At 45.4% G+C, this 25514-nt stretch overlaps 2 protein-coding genes across 3 annotated transcripts; one reads left to right on the top strand and one right to left on the bottom strand.

Annotated features, from left to right (window-relative positions):
- Positions 1-8291: 8291 nt before the first annotated feature.
- Positions 8292-10517, bottom strand: TNFRSF9 (TNF receptor superfamily member 9). Its single transcript, XM_061450313.1, has 7 exons — positions 10383-10517; positions 10190-10306; positions 9881-10018; positions 9374-9440; positions 9074-9210; positions 8718-8852; positions 8292-8585 (listed from the first exon to the last, which is right to left on the bottom strand). Exons 1-7 carry the CDS (start codon positions 10495-10497, stop codon positions 8458-8460), a joined length of 837 nt encoding a protein of 278 aa, XP_061306297.1. The 5' UTR covers positions 10498-10517; the 3' UTR covers positions 8292-8457.
- Positions 10180-19774, top strand: PARK7 (Parkinsonism associated deglycase). 2 transcript variants are annotated; one of them, XM_061450315.1, is made up of 7 exons: positions 10180-10302; positions 13912-14047; positions 15086-15187; positions 15819-15878; positions 16699-16768; positions 18338-18424; positions 19322-19774. In XM_061450315.1, exons 2-7 carry the CDS (start codon positions 13958-13960, stop codon positions 19480-19482), a joined length of 570 nt encoding a protein of 189 aa, XP_061306299.1. In that variant the 5' UTR covers positions 10180-10302; positions 13912-13957; the 3' UTR covers positions 19483-19774. The 2 variants fall into 2 exon arrangements, with proteins under 2 accessions (XP_061306299.1, XP_061306298.1); XM_061450314.1 differs by lacking the exon at positions 10180-10302 and adding an exon at positions 10657-10744.
- The last annotated feature ends 5740 nt before the right edge of the window (positions 19775-25514 follow it).

Here is a 25514-nt window from a genome sequence, read left to right as displayed (position 1 = left end):
TAAGAGAGGACCTGCAGAGGTCCTTTTAACCTAAACTTCTCTGTCATCCTGTGTGTACAGAGGTCTAATATTGACTTACAGGACATATGCTGCAGGTGTCTGAACTACAAATCCTGTTTCTCGGGACTTTTCTTTGCTGAAGTGAATGGATATGACAAAGTAATTTCTCTACAGAATTAACCTAATTCCTGTATTTTATGCACCTCTTTCCCTGTGCTTTCCTATGAGAGAAGTAACAAGAAAGGAATTCTCTCTCCTCATCTGAGTCATGCAACTCTTCATTCCAAAACTGCAGACAGTAATTAGGTCTGATTTGATGCATGATCTCACTGTTGGTGCTGGATGCCCTGTACAATGCTTCTCCTTCAGTGAACTGTCAATGACAATGGCATTGTCAATATTCACTCTGAGCATCCTCCAAAGAAAGCTAATGAAGCACTCTTCACAAGCAACCGATGTCCTTTATCTTCTCTCAAGGAAGACTCAGCCTCTTAGAGCCATCATGAAGTGCGTCATGTGGAAGTCGGGCAGCTTGCCCACAGCTTATTGCCTTTACTCAGATTTGAAATGGTCACTTAGACACTCTTTCCTCTACCAAAATGTCAAAGGCATTTTCCCCGGGGGACAGTGCACACGTCATCATGCAAAGCAAAGAAACAGCTCATCCTAAACGAAGGTACAAAGCGCTGAGCACGTGGGTGAGGGACGTAAGTGTGAACTGCACTTTGAAAACTTGGGAATTGACTTAATTCTTACCAAAACTGGTTTGTGGGCAAACTTTATTCTCATAGGCTTTGAGGTGCCTCGGTGTAACGTTAGAGAGCAGCAGTAGTCCAGATAAATCACTGAGCAAACTCAAAGTAGTAAGTATGTGCTATCCTATCATAAAATGTTATTCTTAATTATCAGAAGAAACAGCTATTCTTAGTTTGAAGTGATGGCTCGTGAAGACTAAGTTGCTGATGAAATCACGAAAAACTTAAAGACACAACAAAACCACCCACCAAAATCATACAAAAATAGGAAGGATTAAATCTCATCTATAATGCAAAAGCTCTTTCCCCTGTTTTAAACTGCATTACGATAAGCAAGTGTAAGTAGTTGTTTTAGTGCAGTATTGTGACACTTGGAAAGAGCAGGGATTTGAGAGAGAATGCGATTTAGCAGCAGCATTCGCATGAGGGACTTTTTCCTCGGTATAACTTTTGATGTAGCTTTGGCTTGAATTTAGTAATTTGCAGATGAGCTTGTTTGATGTAGGTTTCCAGCTCTTCCTTGAATTTTACTAGAATTTTTAACTTAACCTGTTGTTTCAATGGGTTTACACATATTGGCTGGTGCGAGAGAAAAACATACCTGTAGTATTGCTTGCTTCCCTGCTAGGGTCTAGCTTATCATTGAGGCATTTTGGGGAGGGGGGTTTGCTTTGCTGTCACTGCTGCTTTAGCAGATTGTGGCCTCATTAACACCAAAGTTGTTAACACTAACTTAAAATTTCCCATTTTAGCTGATTGCTCAGCTTTGTGACATGATTGTTAGACCACTGTGAAATCATGTGTGCAGTAAGGCTTTTTCCTGCCGTTAGTTTGCATTGCTTTATGTGTACTCTACATTCTAGAGCGTGCAGAAAACAGCCTATTGGGAGACTCAGCAGATCAAAGGAACAAAACCAACCGTACCTTGGGCGCTTGCAGTTAACTTCCTCCTTTGAAGATGCTGCTTCTGCCTAACTGTAATGTAGCACACGTGGTGTATGTTCTGTAGAATCACGTAGCACTACATGGTGTGTTTGGCTGTGCATAGTAGCATTTCTATCTTCTGAGTTTCTCTGAAAGTTAAGCAGGATCTCTGAGAGGTTCTGACCTAGGTTTTCTTGCTCTCTGGTGGACTGAAGGGGCATACGTGTGCTTCACAGAATACATACCTGTGCGTAAAAGGAGATGGCAGCAGGTCCATAGGCCTTTCTGAAGATATTTTGCTGCAGAATTGGCAAATTGTCTAAAAGTTCTCTGGTAGAGAAGCACAGCTGCTAAAACACTGCTCCTTTGTGGTAGAGTTTCCACCAGTTTGGGAGGGAAAAACCCTCTTGATTTTTGGCCCTGCTGGGCTGGCAGACTGTAGTCTGGGTATATTCTCCAAGTGAAGCTTGACAAACTGGTCCTTAAATCCCTGTCCTCTCAGCACTACAGAATTAGAAAACTTGAAGCTTCACACTGTTGGACATGAAGGAAAGTAAGTCTGGCGTGACTGGAGCTTGGAAATACAGCACATCACATGGGAATTGGGTTCTGGATAATGCAGCTGCAAACCGAGGAGCAGAGACCAGATCCTGAAATCAGGTTTCTTCCACCAAAAATGTAATGGAACTAACTATGCAATTGCAGTTTATTTTTAAAACTGCAATTATGAGAGCAGGGAAGTGCTGATTCTTTTCTTAGTAGTGGGGATGATGGGGGATGGGCAGCCCAGGCTGTTGTCTTGCTCTTGTTCTGGCTCAAAGTGAAGAAGTGCAGAAATACTAAAGCAGCAAATTGCAAAAGATGGATGAGGTATAAGAGGTGTCTCCCGTATCTCCCTGATTGAAACTGCTTTATACCCTGTCAGCTGCAGGGTGCAGATATTGGACACCTATGAAGAGTTTCCTGTCTCTGAAGATGGCCTTGTTTCACTGTCTGCAAAGCAAGAGGCAAACAGCTTGCATCTAGAGAGGGCATGGAACAAAGGCAATTTTGTCACAGGTATCCTTATGCTTTTCTTTATTTTCCTGTTCAAATGTTCACCTTTGTGTACTTATTTTATTCACCACAGAGTCTCAGGATCACTCTCATACCCACAGCGGGTACGAGAGGACAAATTTCAAGTACTTCTATAGAAGTTCAGTGTGTGGGCAGGAGCTATGGACTAATCCAAGAGGTATCCTAATGATCACTGGCATTTAACTGCCCTACTCAGCGTAGGCAGTAAATGAATGGCTCACAAAAGCAGACTTTAATTTTTTACTTCACTTCCCGAGTGCATAATTCCTTTAATCCTTCACTACTTGGAGGTTTTTTGTTAATTAAATGGAATCTCTGCAGGCTCTGTGATTCATATTCCAGGACAAATACGTGTACTTAACAGGGGGAAAGTTGGCATAGGTCTCATTGGGCATTTTTAAAGCAGTTCTTTCAAGGTTATTTTGTAAATGAATGCATGTTTCTTGGCAGTCAGCCATGTGGAATCTTCCCTTCACTGTTTGAGATGGATTCCACTTTATCAAATAATTCCCACTACAAGCATGAACTGATTTTCTCTGTGGTGACTTTGTCTGATCTGACTGGAGTGGAAAGCTGTCCCTGCGGATGGGAGTGATCAACGGGATTAGGAATTAACAAAGGGGAAGGAAGCTGATAGCAGGTCCTTGTCTCTGATTTGACAAGTTGAATGTTTCTTGCTGTGCTGGAACTTAGTAATGGAAGCCAAGTCCTCCTTCCAGCAAGAATTCCCAGGGCAGATTGGTGATACATGAGAGTTCTGAAGTTGCTATTTAGCTACTGTTTAGTGGTTAAGAAGATTCCTCGCATAGCAGGAGGTGAAAGATGTGTAAGACCAGGAGAAACTCCAGGTCTTTTGCAAAGAACCAACACCCAAACTAGCTTTTTAGATGCTCTTTATGGTGATTTTAAGGGTCTTTTCCAATTTAAAAAATTCTGTGGTTCCTATTCTCATTCCATCCATTTCTCCACTAGTCCTTGTGGCAATCCTCCTTCCTTAAGCTGGAGAGGGTAATGGGGAGGTATTTCTATCTGTTTGTAACTGCTCAGCTGTATTCTTGGCCTCTTCAGCTGAGAAAGTGGGTTGTTTTACAAAGGCTAGAGCATGCATATCATATTATATAGCTTATCTAAAAATCCTCTACGAGACAAGCAGAATTTATGCTTAGAAGGAAATAATCCAATGACAACCACAATCTGTGGACGTAGGGTAGTGCAGGAAGCCTCCAAAGCAGTCTTCATTTACTGCTTGTTTCTGCCACCATACAGATGTTTTATTTACATGATGATCTCTGTGTGTCATTAGGAATGGCTGGGAGAAGGCGCAGAAGCAGTTACACGAGGAGGATATTTAGTAGTGCCACAGCGCAGTAAGACCTTTTCCTGTTCTGTAATTTCCTGAGGCACATTTAATCACTTTTGAAAAGCACAGAAATGTTCCATGTTCCAGCCTCACTGTTCCATGTGAGAAGTGTTCTTATTGTAGCCTACCCTGTTGATGAGAGCAGACACAGTGAGACACAATGACAAGAGAATATGTTATTGTCATACCCAGATGGCTTCCTGACAGCCTGCTCAGATACGAGGGAACCATCAAGCATGTTCTGTGGTTACACTTCTGCTGTCTACGGTATTGCACTTACTGAGGTGTCCCACAGCAGTTCAAAAAGATGCATTATTAAGGGTGGCTGTAACACTGATAATGTGAACTGGGCAGGGGAAACCTCAGGCCTTCTGGTGACACTGGAGCTTGGTTAAACCGCTCTGGTGCTCAACTGCAGTGTTGCAGCTCCTCTGGAGTCAATAATGTTTCCTCCCAGCACTCCTTTCATATACCTTTTCACTGTCCTTTCCATTCCAGATTAAGAATAATACGTTATGGTTTAGATACTTCAGTAAAATTTGCTTTAGGCATGTAAATGCATGCTCTTTGGGTTGCTCTAAAGTTTGTATAAAGTTGCACTGAGTAAAAGCAGTGTGATACCTTTTCCTCTCCTTGCCTGGATCGTGTTCTCTTCATGCTAAATGGTTTATACATGTTCTAAGTGGAAGGAGTAAAAATAGCAATGCTGTGTATATTAGAATATTTTGTTATTATGTTGTGTATATGCTGTGTATATGCTGTGTATATTAGAATATAAACGTTTCTCAAGTCTATAGTGTTGTAGCTAAAGGAAAGTGCCTCTTTCACCTCTCCATCCACCTTCCTCTTGTTTTCCAAGATTGTGTTTGTTCTGAACCTGCTGCAGTGCTTGTCTCCAGGAGAAAAGTGAGCTAATATAATGGGTTAAAACTGACTTAAATGGGTAACTCAGACATTCTATTTTGGCTTTGAAATGTCTTGTTTCAGTTTGGCTTATGTAAACTGAGAGTAGATTTAACAGGTTTAAGATCCTTAAATTGAAGTAGGTGTCTTTGTATGGGGGTTTTGCACTTGGTAAATCAAATAAAACCTGATTTATTTTCTTAATACAAACAGGAGAGATTTTCCCTGACTTCAGCTGGTGTTCAGCAGGTGGTTTGAGGTTTTTTTTTTTCATTAAAATACAATCGTTTGCTTCAGAGTGTTGCAGGAATAGCCTGCTGCTTTAACTGGCAGGCACCCGGGAACTAGAAGGTGAAAGGAAAGAGTAGGTGATACCATAATAAACTCTTGCCAAATTGAGGTTAGAGGGAATTTCCATTTTCTTTGTACATGGTATTAAAAGTTCTTATTTACAGTGAAGGTAATGATGGTATCCAACAACCTTTTTCATTCCAGGGATGGAAGGATGCTCAGCCATCTGTTCCTGATGCAGAGCTAAGACAAACCTGTGGGATGGAGAACCTCCTTTGATAGACTCTGAAGAGAGCACTGGATCAGGGAAGGCTTGTTCACAGCTGAGAGTAACTGAGGTAACACTTGGTGATGGAATAAGACTTTGAATTATTTTAATAGTGAAACTTACCTTGACTTTTAGTCACCTGTTTAAAATGTAAGCAAGAGCAGTACAGGTTCCCTGTTTAATACTATTTCCCATGTGTTAAGTGTCTTCAGAGTGGACCTCTCCTATGGAGGTTTTCACATTGTTAATCTTAGTATCAGAATGATTATCAAAGAAGACAATGCTTCTATCAGAAGGATCTGATAGAAAGACTGAAAACAAGGCATCATATTCTGCTTTGAAAAAATGGTATGATGTTTGTGTGTTTGAGAGGAGGTATTATTGTTTCAGTGGCTCAGTCATCCAGATGCACAAGCATGCCTGTAGAAGAGAGGGAGGTGAGGGGCAGAAACCCTTTTGCTTTCCTTACCCGCACAACTCTTTCAAGAAATTACAAAGCCAAGACTTGCAACAAACACAGTTCTGATGTCAGTAATTACGCTAAGAAATGGAGCTGGTTCTGGAAGCAATAAAAAAGCAGCAGGCTCCCCTGCTTAAACTTATCTATAAAGAGGATTTGTCTCCTTTTTCCATGCCTTCAGAACTCCACCTGACATCACCCGGGCCTCTGCACAGTCTGGCTAAGAGGCCATTTTCTGACTTCCAAGAAAAACAAATGGAAATGCAAAAACTTGCATCTGGCCTGTTACCTCATCCCCAACCACCCAGGTGGTTTCGGAGTCATCCTGGCATTCCTGGTTCCTTTTTCACTTGCTATATAATGAATAATAAAGATTATTGAGACATGTACAGAAAGCGGACAACACTTGAAGCTCAGTTAGAAGGACTGATCCTGCATTATTTCCACATGAACTGGTAAGTTTGTTCAGGTATTAAAGAATCTGTTCAATAAAAGCTCCTGTGGAGCCAAGGTGCATGTCTGAATTATCCGCATAATCCCTTGCTTGACGGGAGGATTGCTCCTGATGTTTTACTCAGAATGTATTTCCTTTCTGTGAATGACTGTCCCTTGAAACAGTTCAGAAAGCCAGTTTTGGTGTAAATGTGTCCCTTATTCTCAGAAATCAATCTGCACTACTCAGGATGTTTTGGTTTCCCTTCCACAGGCTTTGTTTTGATTCTTGGAATTTTAGGCAACTCCTGAAGCTTTGGTATAAAACAGTAAGATCAAACTGTCTGGAAAAGCTGTTGTAATGAGCACCTCACTGTTCAGTAAGTACCTTAACTTTGCTTCAAGTAGAGGAAAGGAAAAAAAAAGGGGTCTGCACTGTCTTTGGAGCATTTCAAAATATACACAGAAAGCACTAACAAAATGTAGAATTCCAACTGCTGTCTCTCCTTTCCAAGGAGAAAACACTGGATGTTTCTGTATTTTTATAGGATGTAGACATCAATTCTCATACCTTTTGTGTGGATTAGAAACTGTTCACAAGCAGAACTGTTTTATCCTATTCTAAGATATTGTCCACTGGTGCAAAGGTTGCTTGTGTGTCCTGTTCATGTCTTTAGGTTTGTGAACTTGACATTAATAGTCACTTAGTTCTCATGGTTGCAGGTGCTAATGAAGAGAAGACTTGGGCTAGGGATAAAAAGTTCACAGTTCAGGCTTCAATATGATATTTTCTGACATACGGTCTTATATTTACTGTATACAAGTTTATCAGAATATGGAAGTGTGGTCTGATGAAACTAATCTGCTATTGTAATCTGCTGCTGTGTGGAGAGATGGGCTGTCATTCTTCAAACACAAGAACAGCGTTCTCCAAGTTGAAGGGGAAAATCGCCCTTTACGTGACACATTGGTGGGTTTTCATGCTATTTTTTGAATAACACTTACTGAAGAAATAAATTATTTGGTTCTGTAGAAGGTCAGAGATGTTGTGAATGCCATGACTCAAACACGCATTTCTTTTTTCTCTTAAAGACTAAAGTAACAGTAATTGAAATTGATCAAAGAGATAGTGTCTGAAGTTGTAACCCTGAGGTTGGAAAGGTTTTAAAAATAGTACCAGACATGTATCACATCTGCACGGTACAGAATGTTTGCGTCGCCTGAAAGATCAGAGCTGAATGATGTAGGGCTGAAGGTGGTGCAGTCTAGCTGCACAGTAACATCTAATGGTAAGACCAAGTCAACCACAGCTTTTCTCAGTGTTTCCACTGCCTCTCTGAAGCCTGTCAGTGTAATACAACAGGAGATGAGAGCTATTATGGAACACTTCACAGCTCTAAATCTTTATGGCTTCCTCTCTCCTACATATAAGGTGTGCAGTGGTCAGGCCAGGTATCTGCTTTTAGGGCTGATGGAATCTGAAATGAGGTCTGTGTATTTGCACATGGAACCCAAGGCTGTTGGGTTTGAGCCAAACTTTAAGAGGAGCTCAAGCCCCAAGACGATGGCTGGAAATGTTAGTAGAGACCACAAGTGTTGCATACGGCTCTGCTATGTGCTACAGGTCTTTTCAGTGTCAAATGCTGCACATAAATTATGGTTCAGGCACCATTTATAAGAGGGACCACAAAGCCATTGCACCTTTCTGTTACTTGTTCTGCATACAAACTTTTTCTATATGTAAATCAAGTACCGCTTCTTAGAAACACAATTCCTAGTTCTAAAATAAAGTCAGCAAACTGGAGCTTTTTTTTTTTAAAAAAAAAGTATTTTTTATTTATTTTTTGAGATGGAAAAGATCCAATTTTCCCTCAGTGGCTGCTATTTAACCCTTGGAAATTGACAAGTTCTGATACCCTCTATTTATATAAACAGGTCCCTGTCCCAAAAGGAAATTCCAGTGTGGATGACCTGGACAGTCCAGTTCCTAGTTCACCAGAAGATCTCTGAATTCTGTGGATTTGCCACAATCCTTATATTCACCTTGTTCTTCCTCAGGGAAGCGGCAGCTGCAGGCATCATCTTCCTGAATTGACTGTTCAGATGTTGTATGCACTAAAGAAAAAAAGCAAGTGTTTCTGACTTACAAGGCCAAAAAACCCACAACTATTTTCAGCTGTCTTTGAAAGCGTTTAAAAACCTGGATTTCTGATTTCAACAGTAAAAACAGAAGAGAATTTCTCTTACTTTTCTTGAAGACAGCATGTAGTTTCTTTTTCTGCCAGATACTGAAGCATATGCATGAAGGCAGCAGAAACACTATGCACAGCAGCCCAGCTACAGCAAGAGAAATTCTGACAACGTCCATCTGGAGGTCCTTCCCTAGGAAGCAAACAGTATTCTCTAAGAAGTGTTACAGAGCAGAATTCTACTGCCCTTGAATCAGCTGACAACTTTGTCTCCAACTCTGCTTCTAGATAAGTCAGCAACACTGGCAATGAACAGAGGACAGACTCTTGCTTTAAATGAGGTGAGGGCTATAGAATGTTTCAAAGTAAGTCATAGTTCTTTAGCTCTATCAGCAATATTATACAATGACTCACCTGGCACAGTGATAGAAAATGGAATTGCAGGAGCTGTGGTAGACAGAGTAGTGACTAAAGTGGGATTATCTGAAGCGTGTTTGCAAATGACATCTTTTGCTGCAGTTCCAGGCTCCAGGACTTGGTTTGCAGAGCACCTAAAAGACATTTAAAGCAAAACAGGAGGAGAGGGGGAAAAAAAAACCAAAAACCAAAACAACAACAAAAAACCCCGAAGCAAACAAACCCACAAACCAAAACCATGGCAAAAAGTCCACTCCAAATGTAATAGCTGTAGCAGTTATTTTTTACGTGACTTACTTGGTCCAGTTTTTACAGGAGCCATCAGGCTGATCATTAAAAGTTCCATAGCGGCAAGCTCGGCAACCTTCAACAGACAAGGATGTGTAAACTTGTACAAGGTGAGCATTTAAATCAACGTGGAACATTTTTGCCTGCTTGTACAGTAATTATACAAATGTGGATCATAATTACTATTCCATAAGCTGCTCTAAGTATGTGAGGCAAGTGTGAGCTATGGTCCAGTACAGCACTCAAGTGCAGGGCCAGTTTATTGGCACGGGATGTCTCAATCATGTCTAAATCTTAGAGTTTCCAGGTGTTTCCCACATGGTGCTGACAAAAGAGCCTTCATGTGACGGGAACTCATTAGTATACAATTTGAGCTACAATTTCATGGGTTTGTCTGCTTCTGTGTGAACTGTTCATAGCAGTGGCAGCTTTTATCTAGTGAGGTCCTTACTCTAATTGTTCCCGTGCAGTGCAAGAAGCAGCGGTGCGTCTGGTGGTGGGGAAAGGCAACCTTACCACTCCTGGTGCTCTCCTGGCCCACGCCGCAGCTCCGGTCGCAGCGGGAGCAGCCGTCGCCACTGCAGCGGTACCCCTCCGTGCACGTGCAGACAGCATCGCTTTTTGAGGTACATTCTTCTAAGTACATGAATATTCCTGAACGGCAGAAGCAAGGTTTAGGTTACCTGCGCCGATGTGGGGCAGCAAAGGCTCGGGAGCTTTGCTCTTACAACAACTTGGCTGGTGGCTTCATCGAGCAGCCCCGCGTTGTTTCGGCAGTGCCACTGTCACTCGCAGGGCCGCGCCATCTGTTACCCCGCCCGGTACCTTCGCACTTCCGACACAGGGTGCAAACGTCGAGTCCCGCCTCGCTGGAGAACGTGTCGGGAGGGCAGGGCCGGCACCGCCCGGCCCGCCAGCAGTCCGCGCTCGCCACGAAGGTACCTGCGGGCCGAGACACGGAGTGGCTGCCGCGGGGCCGCGCCCGGCCAACCCCTGCCCAGCCGGGCCCGGGCCTCACCCGCTGGGCAGTCAGCGCCGCACGGCACCGCGGCCGCGGGATGCGGGCTCAGCGCCAGCGCCAGCACCGCCGCCGGCAGCAGCGCGAGTTGCGCCCGCGCTGCCGGCGCTGCCATGGGGTCGGTGCGCGGCGGCGCGGCCCGAGGCACTGCGAGCGGGGCCGTCGGTGCCGGCCCTTAGGGGGCCGCCCCCAGAGGGCACGGCGGCTGCGTCACTCGGGGGCGGTGGGGAAACCCCGGCCTGGCGGGGGGCGGTTTCGGTTCCGTCCCCCACCACAGCGCGACCCCCGGCTCTTCCGGGCAGCGCCCGCAGCCCTCTCAGCGCTGCCGGGCAGCGCTCGCCGGTCCCCAGCGGGGCTTCCCGGTGAGTCCTGCACGGAATCCCCGCCGTGGCTCGCCAGCCCGGGTCGGCCAGGCCGTGCCCCAAAAGGCGAGGGTCAGAGCGCGGGTGGCTGCGGCACCTCGGCCGTGCTCGGGTACCGCCCCCCCCCCCGGGACCGAGCGGGACCCGAGCGCTGCGGCCCGGGGAAGGGGGGGGGGGGGGGGGCGCTGCTCCGCGCCCGGCGACTGAGGCGGGAGCGGGGCCGCCTGCTGCGCACGGCCCGCTAGCGGGGGCGATGTCACCCTCCCGCTCCCGGCTGAGCCCCGGTCGCGTGGCCGTGGGCGGTGCTGGCCGCTGTGGGCCGGAGCGGGAGGCGGGAAGAGGCGCTCCGGGACGGGTTGTAGCGGGCCGGCGGCCGCACCGGAGCTGCGGCACAGGGCAGGCGGCGGGCCCGGGCCCGGGTCCGGTAACGCCCGGGGTGGGCAGTGCGCGTAAACCTCCCCTCGCAGGGAGCAGGACCTCAGGGAAGCCCCCGGAGAGGTCCTGCCCCGTGACACACGGGGCCGCTGCGGCTCTGAGGGGCGCAGTCAGCAGCTCGGTCTGTTGGACAACACTGAGACTTCCCAAAGCCGGGGGAAACCGCCCCGGAGCCACGGTCCCGGGGATGGGTGCCGCTGAGGCAGAGCTTGGCTCAGCACTGGGGGTGCGAGGGCCGCTGAGGAACAGCAGCGGCAGCTCCTTTCGAAGGTACGTATCCGCCCTTGCTGTGGGAGGGTGACACGGTTATGGCGGAGGGCACCGGAGCGCGCTCTTAAGTGGCTCCAAGCGAATGAGATCAACCCAGAGCTTGCGCGAAGGGACAGGCGAGTGCCGGGCAGCCCGGCAGAGAACGGGGTTAAGCGGGGAGGAGGGGCCGGGCCGCGGCGGTGAGAGGGAGGGCGGGACCGGGGCGGGGACTCCTGCAGTCTCCCTGCCCACGGCTGAGGTGAGTCGCAGCCGCCGCTCCGGCTGCGTGCTCGGGCCGCGGTGCGCCGTGGGCTCGGCGGTTCTGCCCGGAGGAAGCCCCGGAGGGCCGTGGCCGTGGCGAGGGGGGTGCGTGGGGCCTCGAGGCCTGCCCGAGCGGGCGCTGCGGCGGGCCGGGCGGGGGAAGGCCGCTTGCTTGACTTTAAGGGCCCAGGCCTCCCGGCGTCTGTGCGCCGTGCGGTTGCAGGCCCTGCAGCCTCGCCCCGTGCCCCTGCTCGTGGTCTTATTAAATCCCCGCTACGTCGCATGGCGCCGTGTGCTAAAATAAACACGAAGGTGCAGGGCCGTGGCCTTTCCGCGGGATTAGCTGAGCTGGGCAGCGTTAAAGCCTCCCTTTCGGCGGCAGGCTGCAGGGTGTGATTGCTTTAAAGCCGCCTTCGTGGGGTTTCGGATTTAACTGCCAGAAGGCACCCTCTGGAGAAATGTGCGTGTAACTCCAAAGGGGGGAGTATGGGTAGCTTGAAGACTCGAGGTAGCCTGAGCATGTGCTGGCACTGAGAAGCAAACGAACGCTTTGTATGTTGGGTGGATAGTTGGTTAAAACGGGGTGGCTGCTATGGCAATATAACTTGGTTCTGTCTTCTCTGGAAACATTCTTGCCCTGGTAGCGTAGACAGCGTGGCAGCTATGTACATACGCACCCATGTAAAGAGCAGTACTAACGCTCAAGAATTTGCCAGTATATTACAGTAAATGTCTAGGGGCAGTAGGGAGACACTGCATTTTGCTGGATTAGGGGAAAGAGAAAAGCTTTCGGGGTCAAGTGCCTATTTGCATCTAAAGAACTGATGAAAGAGGGATACAAACTATGATCTTCAGTATTTTGCTGTGATAAAAAGCAAACGCAGTATTTCCACATTATGGCTGTTGATGTTTGTTGGTAGGTAGTTAAATTCATGCATACTTACGCATGAATTCAGATGTGTTCGTACAAATTCATGAAAATGAATTTTGTAAATCAACATACACCTTAAAGATGAATTGCTAAAAAGCTCCATGTTATCCTGAAGTTATTGTTAATACTTATGACTCCATTGTACTTGTTTGGTTGGCCTTGTGTTGACAGTACATAAAGCTACCCTAAAAGCAGGGTTTGTCATACTGAGTTAGTCTGTTTGGGCTGGTTCTGCATGCTGTAGGGTGTTCTGCTGTATATCTGTCCTTGCTCATGGCATGGGGGTTGGAACTAGATGATCTTAAGGTCCTTTCAAACCTCAGTTATTCTGTAATTCTGTGTTACTGCATTTTAGAAATAGTATCTTTCTGAATGAGGAAAACAGTAGGGAGTGAACCTGGAAATAGACAAAGGTGAAGCAGGATAAGGAGATGGGTTCCTTTCAAGTAGGCAACTAAATGTGGATCTCATTTTATGAAGAGTTCCCAGATGCCACTTGCGTTTCTGGAAGGAAAGCCCCTACATAGAGAAAAAAAGTCCTGTGTCATAGGGTGATGACCTGTAAAATGCCTGCTTAAATCGCAGATGCTTTCACAGTATTCTCTCAGAAAGTATAAGTTTGTAAAGTTACTTTAACTTAACCTGCAAATGGAAATCTGGACATTGACCTCAACTTGAATTTAGAGGCTAAAAAAAAGTCTAGTTTGTTCCGTTTGCTAATTTCTGTGCTCTGCTCCCCCATCACACATGCACTTATGTTTCTCCCCCACAAAACCGTGACATACCCACAAAAATCTGTTACTGAGGTTTTGCAGGGTCAAGTCATTACAAGTCACAGGAAACTTTATTCATGCTGTGTGGAAACTAAATACCAGATATGAGGTCAAAGCTCATGCAAGCCTTTCTGTAAATGCTGACCTGGGTAGGAGTCAGTAGTCTGGGTATGAGTGAGGGTGTGCAAACTGAAAACAGCTCTACCACCCACCTTGAGCCCTGCTCTCTGGCACACTCAGTCATGTAAAGTGTTGATTAGGCCATTGGTGCTGACGTGCTGTGCTTCCCACTGCAAAATGCTGTAATCCCTCAATACCATAATGCATTCTTTGTGAAAAAGATTCTTATTTCAGTGGGATTGCTATGTATATGAATTGAAGTTAGTGAACCATTGAGGTGGCTTAAATGAAAGATAATGCAAAAATGCAAAATACTCACTGTTAAATGTTTGGAAGGATTTGTAGTAGGGGATTTGCCTTCTTACCACAGTGCCTCTTTCTGTCTTCCTTCCCTTCAGCTCTTCCCTTCACAACCATCTCACCTAATAACAACTGCTCAAGATAATGGCTTCAAAAAGAGCACTGGTGATTCTAGCAAAAGGGGCAGAGGAAATGGAAACTGTAATCCCCACTGATGTTATGAGAAGAGCTGGGGTGAGTATGCAGACAGTGAAAAGCTTTTTGTGAGTGCCCGGTCAAAGGAAAATCTTTGCCTCAAGTTGATGTTCACTGTGAGGAATTCAAGGCGTAGCCTGTTGTATAAAGTGAAAATGTGTCTTCCCACTGTTAGCTTATATGTGTGCCCTGGCCCAGATAAGCATGCATGACAAGTGGCATTTGTGCAAAAGATGGCCTTTTAAAATACAAACCTCATGTAGAGTAGAACAGATGTCTCAAGTAAATCTTACTCTTGTCAGAAAACATGGCTACTGCCATGCACAATGGCTGGATGTGCTTTTCTTTTGTAGGGGTCTGAACAACTCTACATTACAGCTCATGATATGACATAGCTTTTCTTGAGCTATGTTTAAAATCCTGGTATTAACTGGAGTTCTGTCTGGAGGCATTCCTCATGTTCTTTGTTGCTATTGCAGCTGTAGAGGTGTCATCTGATTAGGTATGAAAATAAGATTTAACGTAAACACGCCGATTTCACATGTATAGAAATGGCTAAAATAAAAATTACCTGCTCCCACCACACTTGTCATTCCATTAATATACTCCCCATTTTGGCTGCCATAAGAAGAACAAGCTTGCCTGCTTGTTTAGTGAATGTGAGCTGTGTGATATTATAACCAGGGATCTAAAAGTCAAGGGAGAAAACTGAAGATGCCATAAGTGTGTTTGAGAATGGCTTGAGCCTTCAAAGAGACTTTCAGTTCATTATCTGGTCTACTTAGTCCAGCTCTCCTGGGTTGTTTTGTTTCGTTTTATTTAAATCCTGTGGGATCAGATATTCTCTGAATGTCCTGTTTGAAAAGTTGAATTATTAGAGGTATTTGTTAATGTTTAGGTGGAATCACTACTTACCTTGTACATTTGGATTTAATCATGGTTTGGGGAAGGTTAAGTGTTCCCTGTTCTTGACAGTTTTCATAATGCTTTGCTTATTCTGTGTTCTACTTAAAAACTAACAGATAAGTACAATTCCTGAGTTCTTGAATTGTAATGATACAAATATTCTTCTGTTAGATCAAGGTGACTGTTGCAGGCCTCACGGGAAAAGAACCAGTACAGTGCAGTCGAGATGTCTTCATTTGTCCTGATGCCAGCCTTGAAGATGCCAGAAAAGAGGTTGGTCATCCTGATCTGATATAATGGCCAACATTTCTCACAGTTTCAGAGGCGTTCAGAAAGCTTATGCATTACCTTCAGAAATACGGTGCATGTTATGGTAGCTCTGTGCAGTAGTGAATCACAGAGTTGTACATCCCACAGTGCTACCCTTCAGTGATGTCCTGTTTCATAGCATGTTAGGATCAGACGGATTTCATTCTGCACAAGTGTTTGGTTTTGCGAAGCATCAAGCATAGAACTTTATTTTGCATGTTAGTCAGCCCAGCAAAAACAGCTGAAAAGTTCAGATGGAAAGCTAAAGGATGCTGTCATTAGACCTGTGCAGTAAGATTATAGCAAAACCACTTGTCCTTACAATGCAAGAGCTGCCATTTGCTTGCTGAAGCAAATTCACTTGGCTTAAAAGGTATTCCTCTGACAGACTTTGTCAATAATACTCTCTTCCTAGAACGGGAAATGGTATTTTGTTCCATGACTGGGACTGGTTCTCTGATTGTAAAGTGTTCTTCAGTGGAAGAAAGGTAGACCCTTTTGCTTCTCACTCCACTCAGCTGTAGTGGCCTTAAACCAGTGTAATCTATGTACCAGCCTCTCTTCAACAGAATAATTTTATCTTACTTTTTTTTAGGGACCTTATGATGTCGTGGTCCTGCCTGGGGGTAACCTTGGAGCTCAAAACTTGTCAGAGGTAAAGTTCTGGTATCTTAAGGATTTATGGGCATCCTCGTGAGTAGTGGGTGGTCTACAGTTGCTTAGTTATTCTGCAGATTCAGTTCATCTTCTCAATGAATCAGGAAACTAATCGTCTTAAGCCTTTCTTGTTGACATACAGGTGGGAGAACTGGGTAAATTCTTGAATACCTAGTTAAGCAGCATAAAAATGGAAGGGTGCTCTGTATTGTGGGAAAACATCTCTGTTCATAATCATACGGAGATGAAACAGTTGCAAATGAAGATGTAATTCCATGAAATATAAACCAGGCTGAACCCACAGGACTCTGCTCAAGAATTCTGTCTCTGGTGCCAAATTGTTGTAGTGGTAGTATAAATACTTTGTGGAAGGCAGGCAGACAAACGAGTTGATCTATCAGATAGGATTTAGATGGTATCACACAGTTTGTAAGCCCTGGAATATGAGTCAAGTATCCCATATAAATCTTCTTAAGGACTGTAGAGACTGCAGGTATCTCATGCATCTTTCTTATTTGCCTTGCAAAGCTTTTAAGCAGCGACTTTTTATATGGATTAAATTAGCTTTGTCATGGGCCAAGTACTTCCTTGCAGTGCCTTCTGGTTTCCTTGCTCATGCCTTGTGGGACAAGTATTTACTGGTTTCAGTTTTTCTCCTTCTTAGTGTTTTCATTGGCCTCTGTTGTGAGGCAGGATGGGGAGCTATCAGCTGGTTTTCTTTGTAAAACTTGTTTAGGAATTTGCAGTGGAAAAAAAATCAGCCATGCTTCAAATAATCAACCCCAAACAATGACTTGTGAAATGATCTCTTCATACAGTCTCCTGCTGTGAAGGAAATTTTGAAGGACCAGGAAAGCAGAAAAGGCCTGATTGCTGCTATCTGTGCAGGTGGGTTAACAGGGTGTGTTGATTTGTAAAGCATTTGGATATTTCGAAGGGGCATGCTGACGGTTTCCTGTCTTAGAAATCTGTATTCCTGGAATTGAGTAGCAGGGACTTGTAATGTACATGCACCTGTCAGCATCTAAATGTAATAGAAGAATCTCTGAATTCCTGTGAACACTTAACCTGCAAGTTCTGCTTGGCATCTAGTTCTTTCCAAGCAGTTGTATTTAAAATAAAAAGTAAAAGGTGACATGCTAAGATTTTGTACTAAATACGTGCTTATTCTGGTGATCTTTCTTTGAGGACACAGTACTGGCAGGACATCATTGCTATAAATTTATCTCGCATCTCCTCTCCTGCCCTTTAACTTCAGAAGGAGGGCTGTACGTATAGAATTACAGGCTCATCCTTCCTCATCCGTGTGGTAGTAAAAGATGGAATTACCCTGAGGAGCGGGTTGTCTGCTTACATACTCTGCACAGCTGGGTATCCAGTCCATTCCTTTGTAAGATTTGTATGGAACAAAGCAAGATGAACAATTGCCAGTGCTCCCAATTGACCTAAGGGGCTGGGTTAGGTACCTGTAGCTGAGAACAAGGAAAGCGGCAATGAGCGTGTAAAAGGCAGTGTAACAGAGTGTGTTTGTGGAGTGTTTTCTGGGTACATTGCTGGGGTTTTTTTTGCTTTCTTCAGTTAGATGAAATGCACAGAGAGATGTGAACACTCTTGACCTTGGCTGTGTCAGTCTTCTGCTTCTCCATCTCTCTCTCTTGCAGAACAATCTCAAATTCATGGTTGCCCAATAAAGGCCTTTTCTTGTAATCACCACAGTTTGTTTAGGTATGATTCTTAGACGTGATTCCAGCATAACACAAAGAAGGTTATTTCCCAGACTGTATCTGAAGCAAATCGAATGTACAGAAATGAATTTCACTTTAGGCAAATCCTCCCTTCAGGTTTTTTTTTTGAATTTCTGTAAGGATTTTTTGGTCAGATGACCTAAGACTTCTTGACCTAAAGTCCTTCCTCAATTCAGGCCAAGAAGGAAGTATGAAAAGAAAAGGGAAAGACTGCTAAAATCAAAAACTTAGCAGTTAGTCCATCATCTGTCCAAAAAACTGCTTGGCACACAACTGCAATATGTAAAGGCTTGCTCAAATGAGATTTTATCTGTTAAGTCTCTGAATTCAAGGCTTAACAAGGTCATAAAGTAAAAGGACCTTGTTAATGTCTTCTAGTTTCAAGCAGTGTTAAATAAAATGTATTATCTGGATGTGAGGTGACCAGTGTTCTTCAAAGGCAGCTGGGTGCACTGGGTGCTCCCTAAGCCTTCTCTTTTCTTTGTGTGTTTCTCTGCATAGGGCATTTTGTGTGATAGAACAGGAAGGATTATCCAGCTGTGTTCTCTTTGAGGCCTTTTGCTTCAGAGATATGGCTGGCATCAGTTTTATGAAAAGTAGTCTGTCCACAGTGAGCTTTGGCCGCTTGAGGGCTTAGTGCCTGAACATGTGTTCTTAGAAGTGTTTGTAGCAGGAAGCAGTTCCTGACTGGTGCAGCTTTGTGTCCTTACAGGTCCTACTGCCCTTCTGGCACATGGCATAGGGTTTGGGAGTAAAGTCACAACACATCCTTTGGCCAAAGATAAGATGATGAACGGAGGTACGTACTGACTTTTCTAAGTTTCTCTCTAAACCCTTCTCAGATTTAATTTATTTTTTAGCTGAACCCTTGGTTTAAAGAAAGGAAAATAGCTTTTGTATCGTATTTTGTATCTCTGAATTGCCATAGTGCTTTCCTGAATATAATCACAATTCAACTGAATATGGTAAGACTGTATTTCCAAGTCTGTTTAACCTGAAAATAGAGGGCTCTATTGACATTTTCATCCTTGGGGAAAATACATTGCTGCTGTCATATTAGGAGCAGGTTTTTGTTCCCCATTATCCTCTTGAGTCTGAGCCATCTCTTGCCCTTTGGCTTCTTTGCCTCCGTGCTGCCAGCAGCAAACCCCAGTATCATCTTTCCTGCTCTCCCATGAATAGTGCTTTCATGCTGGGAACAGCTCATGGGTCCACACTTCCTTTTCATAGCTGAAGGAAGAAGTGGTGAAGTACTGTTAAGAAGTCATTCTGTGAACATTAACAAGTCTGAAGGGGAGCAGGAGATGGCAGGGTTCCTCCGGTTCCCTCTGCATGCTTTTGGAAAAAAGAAGATTGTGAACAGCTACACAAAAGCGGCCTGACCTCCCAAAGTAACCCCACAGGAGCTGACAGGCACAGTGAGCACTTCTTCAGGAACTTGTAGAATCCAGAGGTACATCCCCATAGTGCTGTGTGCCTTTTTCCTCTGAGGACTGCAGGCAATGAGGAGCTGCTTGGTTCCAGAGGGGCAAGGCAGGCTGGGTCCTTCTATGAAGCATGATGCCGTTGTCGCTGCATGCTGACTGCCATCAGGGCCTACAGGCAGCAAGTGGCAGTGTCCTGGCAGGCAGGTCTGAAGCATCTGTGGGCACGCTGCTGGAGACTGACCCTCTTTCTGTTGTGTGTCCTCCCCAAGCACACTACAACTACTCCGAGAGCCGTGTGGAGAAAGATGGGAACATCCTCACCAGCCGCGGTCCTGGTACCAGCTTTGAATTTGGGTTGGCCATTGTTGAAACACTGATGGGGAAAGAAGTGGCCGAACAGGTGAAGGCACCCCTAATACTGAAAGAGTGAAATCCTGGTGTGGGCCAGGGAGTAAAATTTCAGATAGAGAATCTCATCCTTTGTGGAATAATAGTAAGATGCACTGTTGTAAATACAGTCTAATTGAGGTGAAATTAGCAACCATACTTCCCTAACCTGGGACACCTTAGCAAAGCAGTGGTCTTTATTCCTGGAAAAAGAACCCGTTAGCAAAAAGCTTCATCACAAAAAAGCAGTCAGCACCTAATAATCTTCGTTAGCTCTTGGCATTTAAATCACATGGGAAAATGTTTGCAAAGTAAATAAAAATGAAGCAAACCTGCTTGTGTGTTTTTTTTCTTTGCATGTTTCCTCCTAACCCACACCTGTGAAACCTTTTTTACCACTATGGCTACCAATGTACTATTCAAAACAACTTCTGTATCGAATCTTACACGGTCTTCCTCAAGTATGAGCCAAAATGAGAAGGTGGTCAAGCACTGGAACAAGCTCCCTAGGGAAGTGGTCATGGCCCCAAGCCTGTCTGTTCAAGAAGCATTTGGACAGCACTCGTATATACATTGTTTAGCTTCTAGATTGTCCTGTGTGGGGTTAGGAGCTGGACCTGATGATCCTTGTGGAGTGTTCTTAACCTTGTCAAGCACCCTGGAATTCCTACAGCTAGAAGGTTGTCCACGATACTGTTGGAATTTTCTCTGTGTTAAATGATTGCAGATCCACTGAGCTATTTAAGCAGCAAATAATCAGCATAAAGCAGCAAGTTTGGATTTAGTAGTACCACCAATAGCAGTGCTTGTTTCTGCTTACTATAAACTGGAACTTGCAACAAGCCTGGCTTAAGTGAGCATGTGTCAGTTTAGAGGAATTGCTGGGCTCCAAATTCCTCTCTGGAGGAAGGAGTGGGCTGTATTCCCATGTGAATTAAGAATTTGGGATCAATCTTTGGTTTTGCTCCCTTTCTTTTACCAAATAACTCTGTTGTTACCTGGCACTGTCATCTTACATGACTGGCACATCATGCTAACAAGGTGGCACCTCTCTGGACTACCCCAGCTCCTGGAGACATAGTTCAGCATGCATCTCAAATGCACAGTCAGTACTTCAGAAAATTACTTTATAGGTGCCTTTTATGATTGCTTATTTTAATGGGAACCAAGTTCATTCTCAATTACTGCATTTTAGTAATGAAATACATAGGTCCTTTTGCAAATTTAGAATGAGGTAATGTCTACGTTATTAGTCCCTACTGGAAGAACTGCTTTGGCTGTGTGCTCTGCCTCTAATTTGTTTAGGAAATCTTCCATATGTTTCTCTAGCTTTGAAAGATGCTCAAGATATGCAAAAACTTGTAATCTCTGTCAGATTGGACAGGTTTGTTCCTTAAATCTGCACATCTAACTGGTATTGCCGTGCAAATGTAAAGCAAATGATGGAAGGATTCTTTATCCTAGAATCTGGAATAAGCACTTTGTTTGTAAGTGGGCATGATTCAGAGTACAGGAAAAGCTGGGCATTCCTGGGCTGTAGTACTGCTTTATAGCATTGTCAGGCTTTAGTTTAGGAGCCTATGGTGATTGGGTATTTTTTTGCCACAAAACTTTGCTTTAACTGAAGAGGGTGCATCCACTCTTCTCTAACTAGTATTTACCACCTTGTTCCCTGACAGTTGGAGGATTTGGAGGGTCCATTGTTCGAGAAGGTAGTCAGTTAGCATCGTCTGTATGCCTTGTATCATCTCTCAAGAAGATTCTGGTTGTTGTGTAGGCTTCAATGCATAGTTGAGAGTGAGCGCTTTTACTGAATTGAGAAGTATTATAAGACTTAGGAACAGGAATATATACAAGGTGGCATAGATGTTAGTGCCAGCAGTGAATACTTTAAATGCTGAAAAATATTTTCCTTCAGAATTAAGGAGGTTACAGATGAAGCAGCAGCTCTGAATCAGGAGAAACAAAGAGCAGGTGGAGAGGGAGCAGTCTGGTTCTGCTGCAGTTCTTTGGCAAGTTTCTTTCCGCAAAGGAAAAGCAAAGTACACAGCACGGCACTGTGAGCAGGTGGAAATCCTAACCCAGGAATATGTCCCTCGGAGCAACAGAAAAAGGATGCTCTTCTAGTGAGAGAAAAGCATTGCCTTTAAAATAGGTGGAGACAGAAACAACACGTAACAGATGCAAAACAGCCTGAACCGTAGTACTTACAGCCATAAAAGCACACAGTGGAGTATGCTTCATGGAGTAATTACAAGCCCTGGACAGCTTGCTAGCCATTTTGAATATGCATCTTATTTGCTATGACCTAACTACAAGGCATGAAACCCACAGTGACTGTCAGAGCAAAGAACAGTTACTTAATCAGATCATTTTCAACAAGAAGATGCATTGTGATGCAGGATACAAACGATGCAAAAGGGTAAAAGATGATTTACCTTCCAGCAGCCTGGATGACATGTGACTTGTTTGCAAAGATAAGCGTGTACCAGAAAAGTAGGAAGGTGCCAACTAGAGAATCACAAGCATTGCATTCCTACCATAACTTACGTTCACAGCCTGAAGAAAGGATGTATTGCTGTTCTAGAAGTATCCACCACTTCTCTGCATGCATAGACGCTCAGCAAAGCTCTGTATGCAGAGCAGGTCCAGCCACACAACCTGGAGATGAGGGGATAGAATCCAGTTCTCTTGAATCCCAAGTACTCTATCCAGTAGATCACTAGTTAAGGGAGTAGGCAGCACTATTGGTTTGTCTTTTTCTGGCCACAGTTTGGGAAATGGGACTGACATACATTTTAAGCTCTAGAAGCAGGTTCAGACTTGTAAAACCCAGTACCCTATTTTTTAGGTAACTCAGTTTCTCTGTTGTCTGGGTGCACTGAGGGCTCCACTTACTGGCACAGCCGTTAGGTATTGCTCACAACTGTGTTGTGCTCAGTCTCTTTAGTGGCTCTAGAACCTTTGTGCTTTCAACAATTATCCCTTTGTACAACCTTAATTCCTCTGTACGTAGAGTTCATGGCCCTTCTAGTCCTGTAGATACTTAAGTACCTTTAGCAATTCAAGGCCATTGCACTAATGGTAAGGGGAGGAGGGAGTAAAGTTGATGTAGAGCAGTGACCATCAGTCCTTCAAACAGCTTGGAAACAGTTTTTCCAGGGTTGAGCAACAGCTGTGGGCCCTGAGAGCTCATCATGGTCCTGACGAACCTCTCCTGTGCCCTCTCAGCACCCTCACCTGTGGCCCAGGAGCTCTATGTAAGTTGAAGGTTTGGGCTAGCTCTGGTCTTTGATGAGTTCAGTTGTTGAGGGGCTTCTGGTCTGGCTTTGGGCTTGCCCCTGCTCCAGAGCTGCCAGGTGGTCAGCCATGGGGCTGCTGGCTGAAGGTGTTGTTTCTGCAGGACATGCTCAGCTCTCCTTGCTCAGGTATGGTGGGGCTGTGCCCCTCACTACTGTGGGTGCTGCCCTGTCTGGCATTGCTCTTGCTGTTGGCTCTATTTTGCTGTTGCTCTCTGCTAGTCAGTATTGCTGTGTTTGCTGTTAGAGAATACAGGATTTGGGGCTGGGCAATACAGCATCATTTCCTGGCAACAGTGATACTTTAGTTCTTACACACTCTATTCATGGATCTTGCTTCTAGAATTTAGGAATTTCTGAATTGCTGTCCTCATGAGAGGTGTATTTCTATTGAGGCTTTTGCAGCTGCAGTTCTTTAAACTAGGTGCTTGGTTTCTCTGTGCTGTCAAGTTCCAGTTAATTATTTTGGGAGGCAAGTCTATGTAGTTTCAAAACCACTAAGTTGCACGTGTTGCTCTGTAACTCTGGGAGCTGCCTGCTTTTGTACATTGAAACATTTTCAAGTTATAATGACTTCTCCTAAGAAAGCATTGCTTGCTTTGGCACACGCACAGTTCTAGCCTCAGGCTCCCACTTCTTCCTGTGTTATTTTGTATACGACTTGGAAAAAGTCCTCTCCTGCTGAAGCCCCCAGCTGGGCAAGATGGTGAGTGGCAGGTCGGAGGCTGCCTTGAGTGGTGGCAAATCTGACTGCTGATGGACACAGCCGTTTTTAAGAGGACCTTTCCTGTTGGGTTGTAGGGAAGTGCTGTCTCCAAGAGAACCGGCCACAGAGGATGCATTTATCTGTGTTAGCTTCTCGTTGCCACATCTGATGTGTGAATTGGTTGCTTTCCCACTGTGGTTTGTAAAAGCGTGCTTTCTGTTCCTTTCAGTCATGCAGAAGGGAAATGAGCGCTTCCACTAGGAAAGTCTAGGAATAATGCAGCTCCAGCATCCTGTATGGGCTTACGGAGACATGGGCTTTTCCATCAGCTCCCAAATAAACACTTGGAGCAAAAGGAAGCGGGTTGGTTTTGGGGTGCTCTCCTCCTCGGGGAGCTACGGGCCATTAACCCCCGTTAACCGGGCCATTAACCCCCGTTAACCGGGCCATTAACCCCTTCACCGTGATTAAACGGAGGAGCCCAGCGCCGCTGCCGGGCCCCGGTGGCTGCTCCCGCGGTGCCTCCGGTTGGCGTGGGCCCAGCGCGCCCCCGTGCGGCGGCCGCCACACGCACACCCCCTGCCGGCGTGGGTTCCGCGGGGGGAGCGGGACTTTGCCCGGAGCCCCGACTGCTGAGCACTTGGCGGATCCTCACAGCGAGACCGTCCGCGCCCTGTCCGTGGTCTGTGTGTGCTGCGTGGGTCGCTCCCTTGTGCGCGATTGAATGTCCCAGTGTAAAGCTCAGGTGTTAGGAACTGGGCTGCTTGTAAACCGGCCGCCTTACTCGTGCTGCTTCAGGGCGTGCAGTGGCATCCTGGTTTACTGTGGAGACTGCTTTTGATTGTGTAGGTCTGATTAAGCTCAGATGACAGGAGGAGCGTGGCCTGGGAGAGGCAGTAAATGGCCTGTTCAGATACCGCAGCCGGAGAGGCTGAGCAGTCATGAGCCGAGTCCTGTGTGCCACGTTGTGTAACCTGAAGCTAAGACTGGACTGTGCCTGCTGTCCCTGGCTCAGGGGAGTGGTTGTCTGTGCCTCCAGTGGAAGGGTTGCTTCGGGATTGATGGGGTCCTTGGTTATTCCACAGAGCAATACTGCTGGGTGTGTGACTGATAAAACCTCTAGACAAAAATAGCCTAACGTGGTCTCTCCACTCTTAAAAACATGTATGTTTAGACTTTTGGTCTTTACGAAACGCTAGCATTAAGCCACTTAAAGCTAGGAGCTAAACAGTTCATCCTTCCTTCAGGCTAGTCTTTCATCCTCAGCTCCATGCCAGCTCTCCATCAGCCTCTGTTGAAGGCAGGAGCTCACTGGCACTCGCCTCGCTGCCACCCATTTTTACAAGAGCATGTCTCAGGCAGGGCTGTCTGTTGCTGTGGCTTTTAAGGTAGTGACCACTTCAGTTCATTGGGCTTTTACAGCATGATGAGAAAATACTCTGTGAAACGGCAGCCCTCCCTCCCAGCAGCAAAAGCAGTTCAGGCTATTTAAATCCCATGAGCAACAGAACGTGTCAGGGTGTGTGCTGTCATTTCACCTCCGCCCTGCGTTGTTAGAGGCCTCTGCATTGCCACGTGCCGTGCTGTGATGTAGATTCTGCATCACAAGAGCACAGTCCCAATTCAAATTGCTTAAGCTCTAAGTGCAGGGGCGTGCAACCAGGATGCAGGGAAACTTTTCTTGACTAACTTGTCAACGTGAGAGATGACAAATGAAGTCGCCAAGCGCAGCCTAATACGGATGGAGTCTCGGTTTTCCTCTGGACGTTGCTTAGCAGCCAGTAAGTGACAACGTAGGGATTGCAAGGCAATGAGTAACCCTGCAAAGGTTCACTGGCTGTTTGCTTATGTCTCTCTTGCACCTTGCCATGCAGCAGTTGGACTTGACGTGGCATGGGCTGATGTGGTCCTTAGTATGAACTTCCCTGAAATCGCTAAACTCCCTAAGAGCCTTATGCCTAAAGACTGCAAAGTGTATGGGGCTGGTTGTGTGTTGCAGTTGCCTTTCAGAAGGGCACTTGCTAGTGCTGTCTGTGCCTTTGACATTGTGAGCATAATAAACACATTAAC

The sequence above is a fragment of the Pezoporus flaviventris genome, unplaced genomic scaffold, assembly GCF_033815535.1.
Source record: "Pezoporus flaviventris isolate CSIRO_AGI_PZ_B2104156 unplaced genomic scaffold, CSIRO_AGI_Pfla_v1 ptg000009l, whole genome shotgun sequence".
In the NCBI taxonomy this organism is placed as follows: Eukaryota; Metazoa; Chordata; class Aves; order Psittaciformes; family Psittacidae; genus Pezoporus; species Pezoporus flaviventris.
Note: the sequence above shows the minus strand (reverse complement) of the source record. Positions and strands in the feature narration are given on the sequence as shown.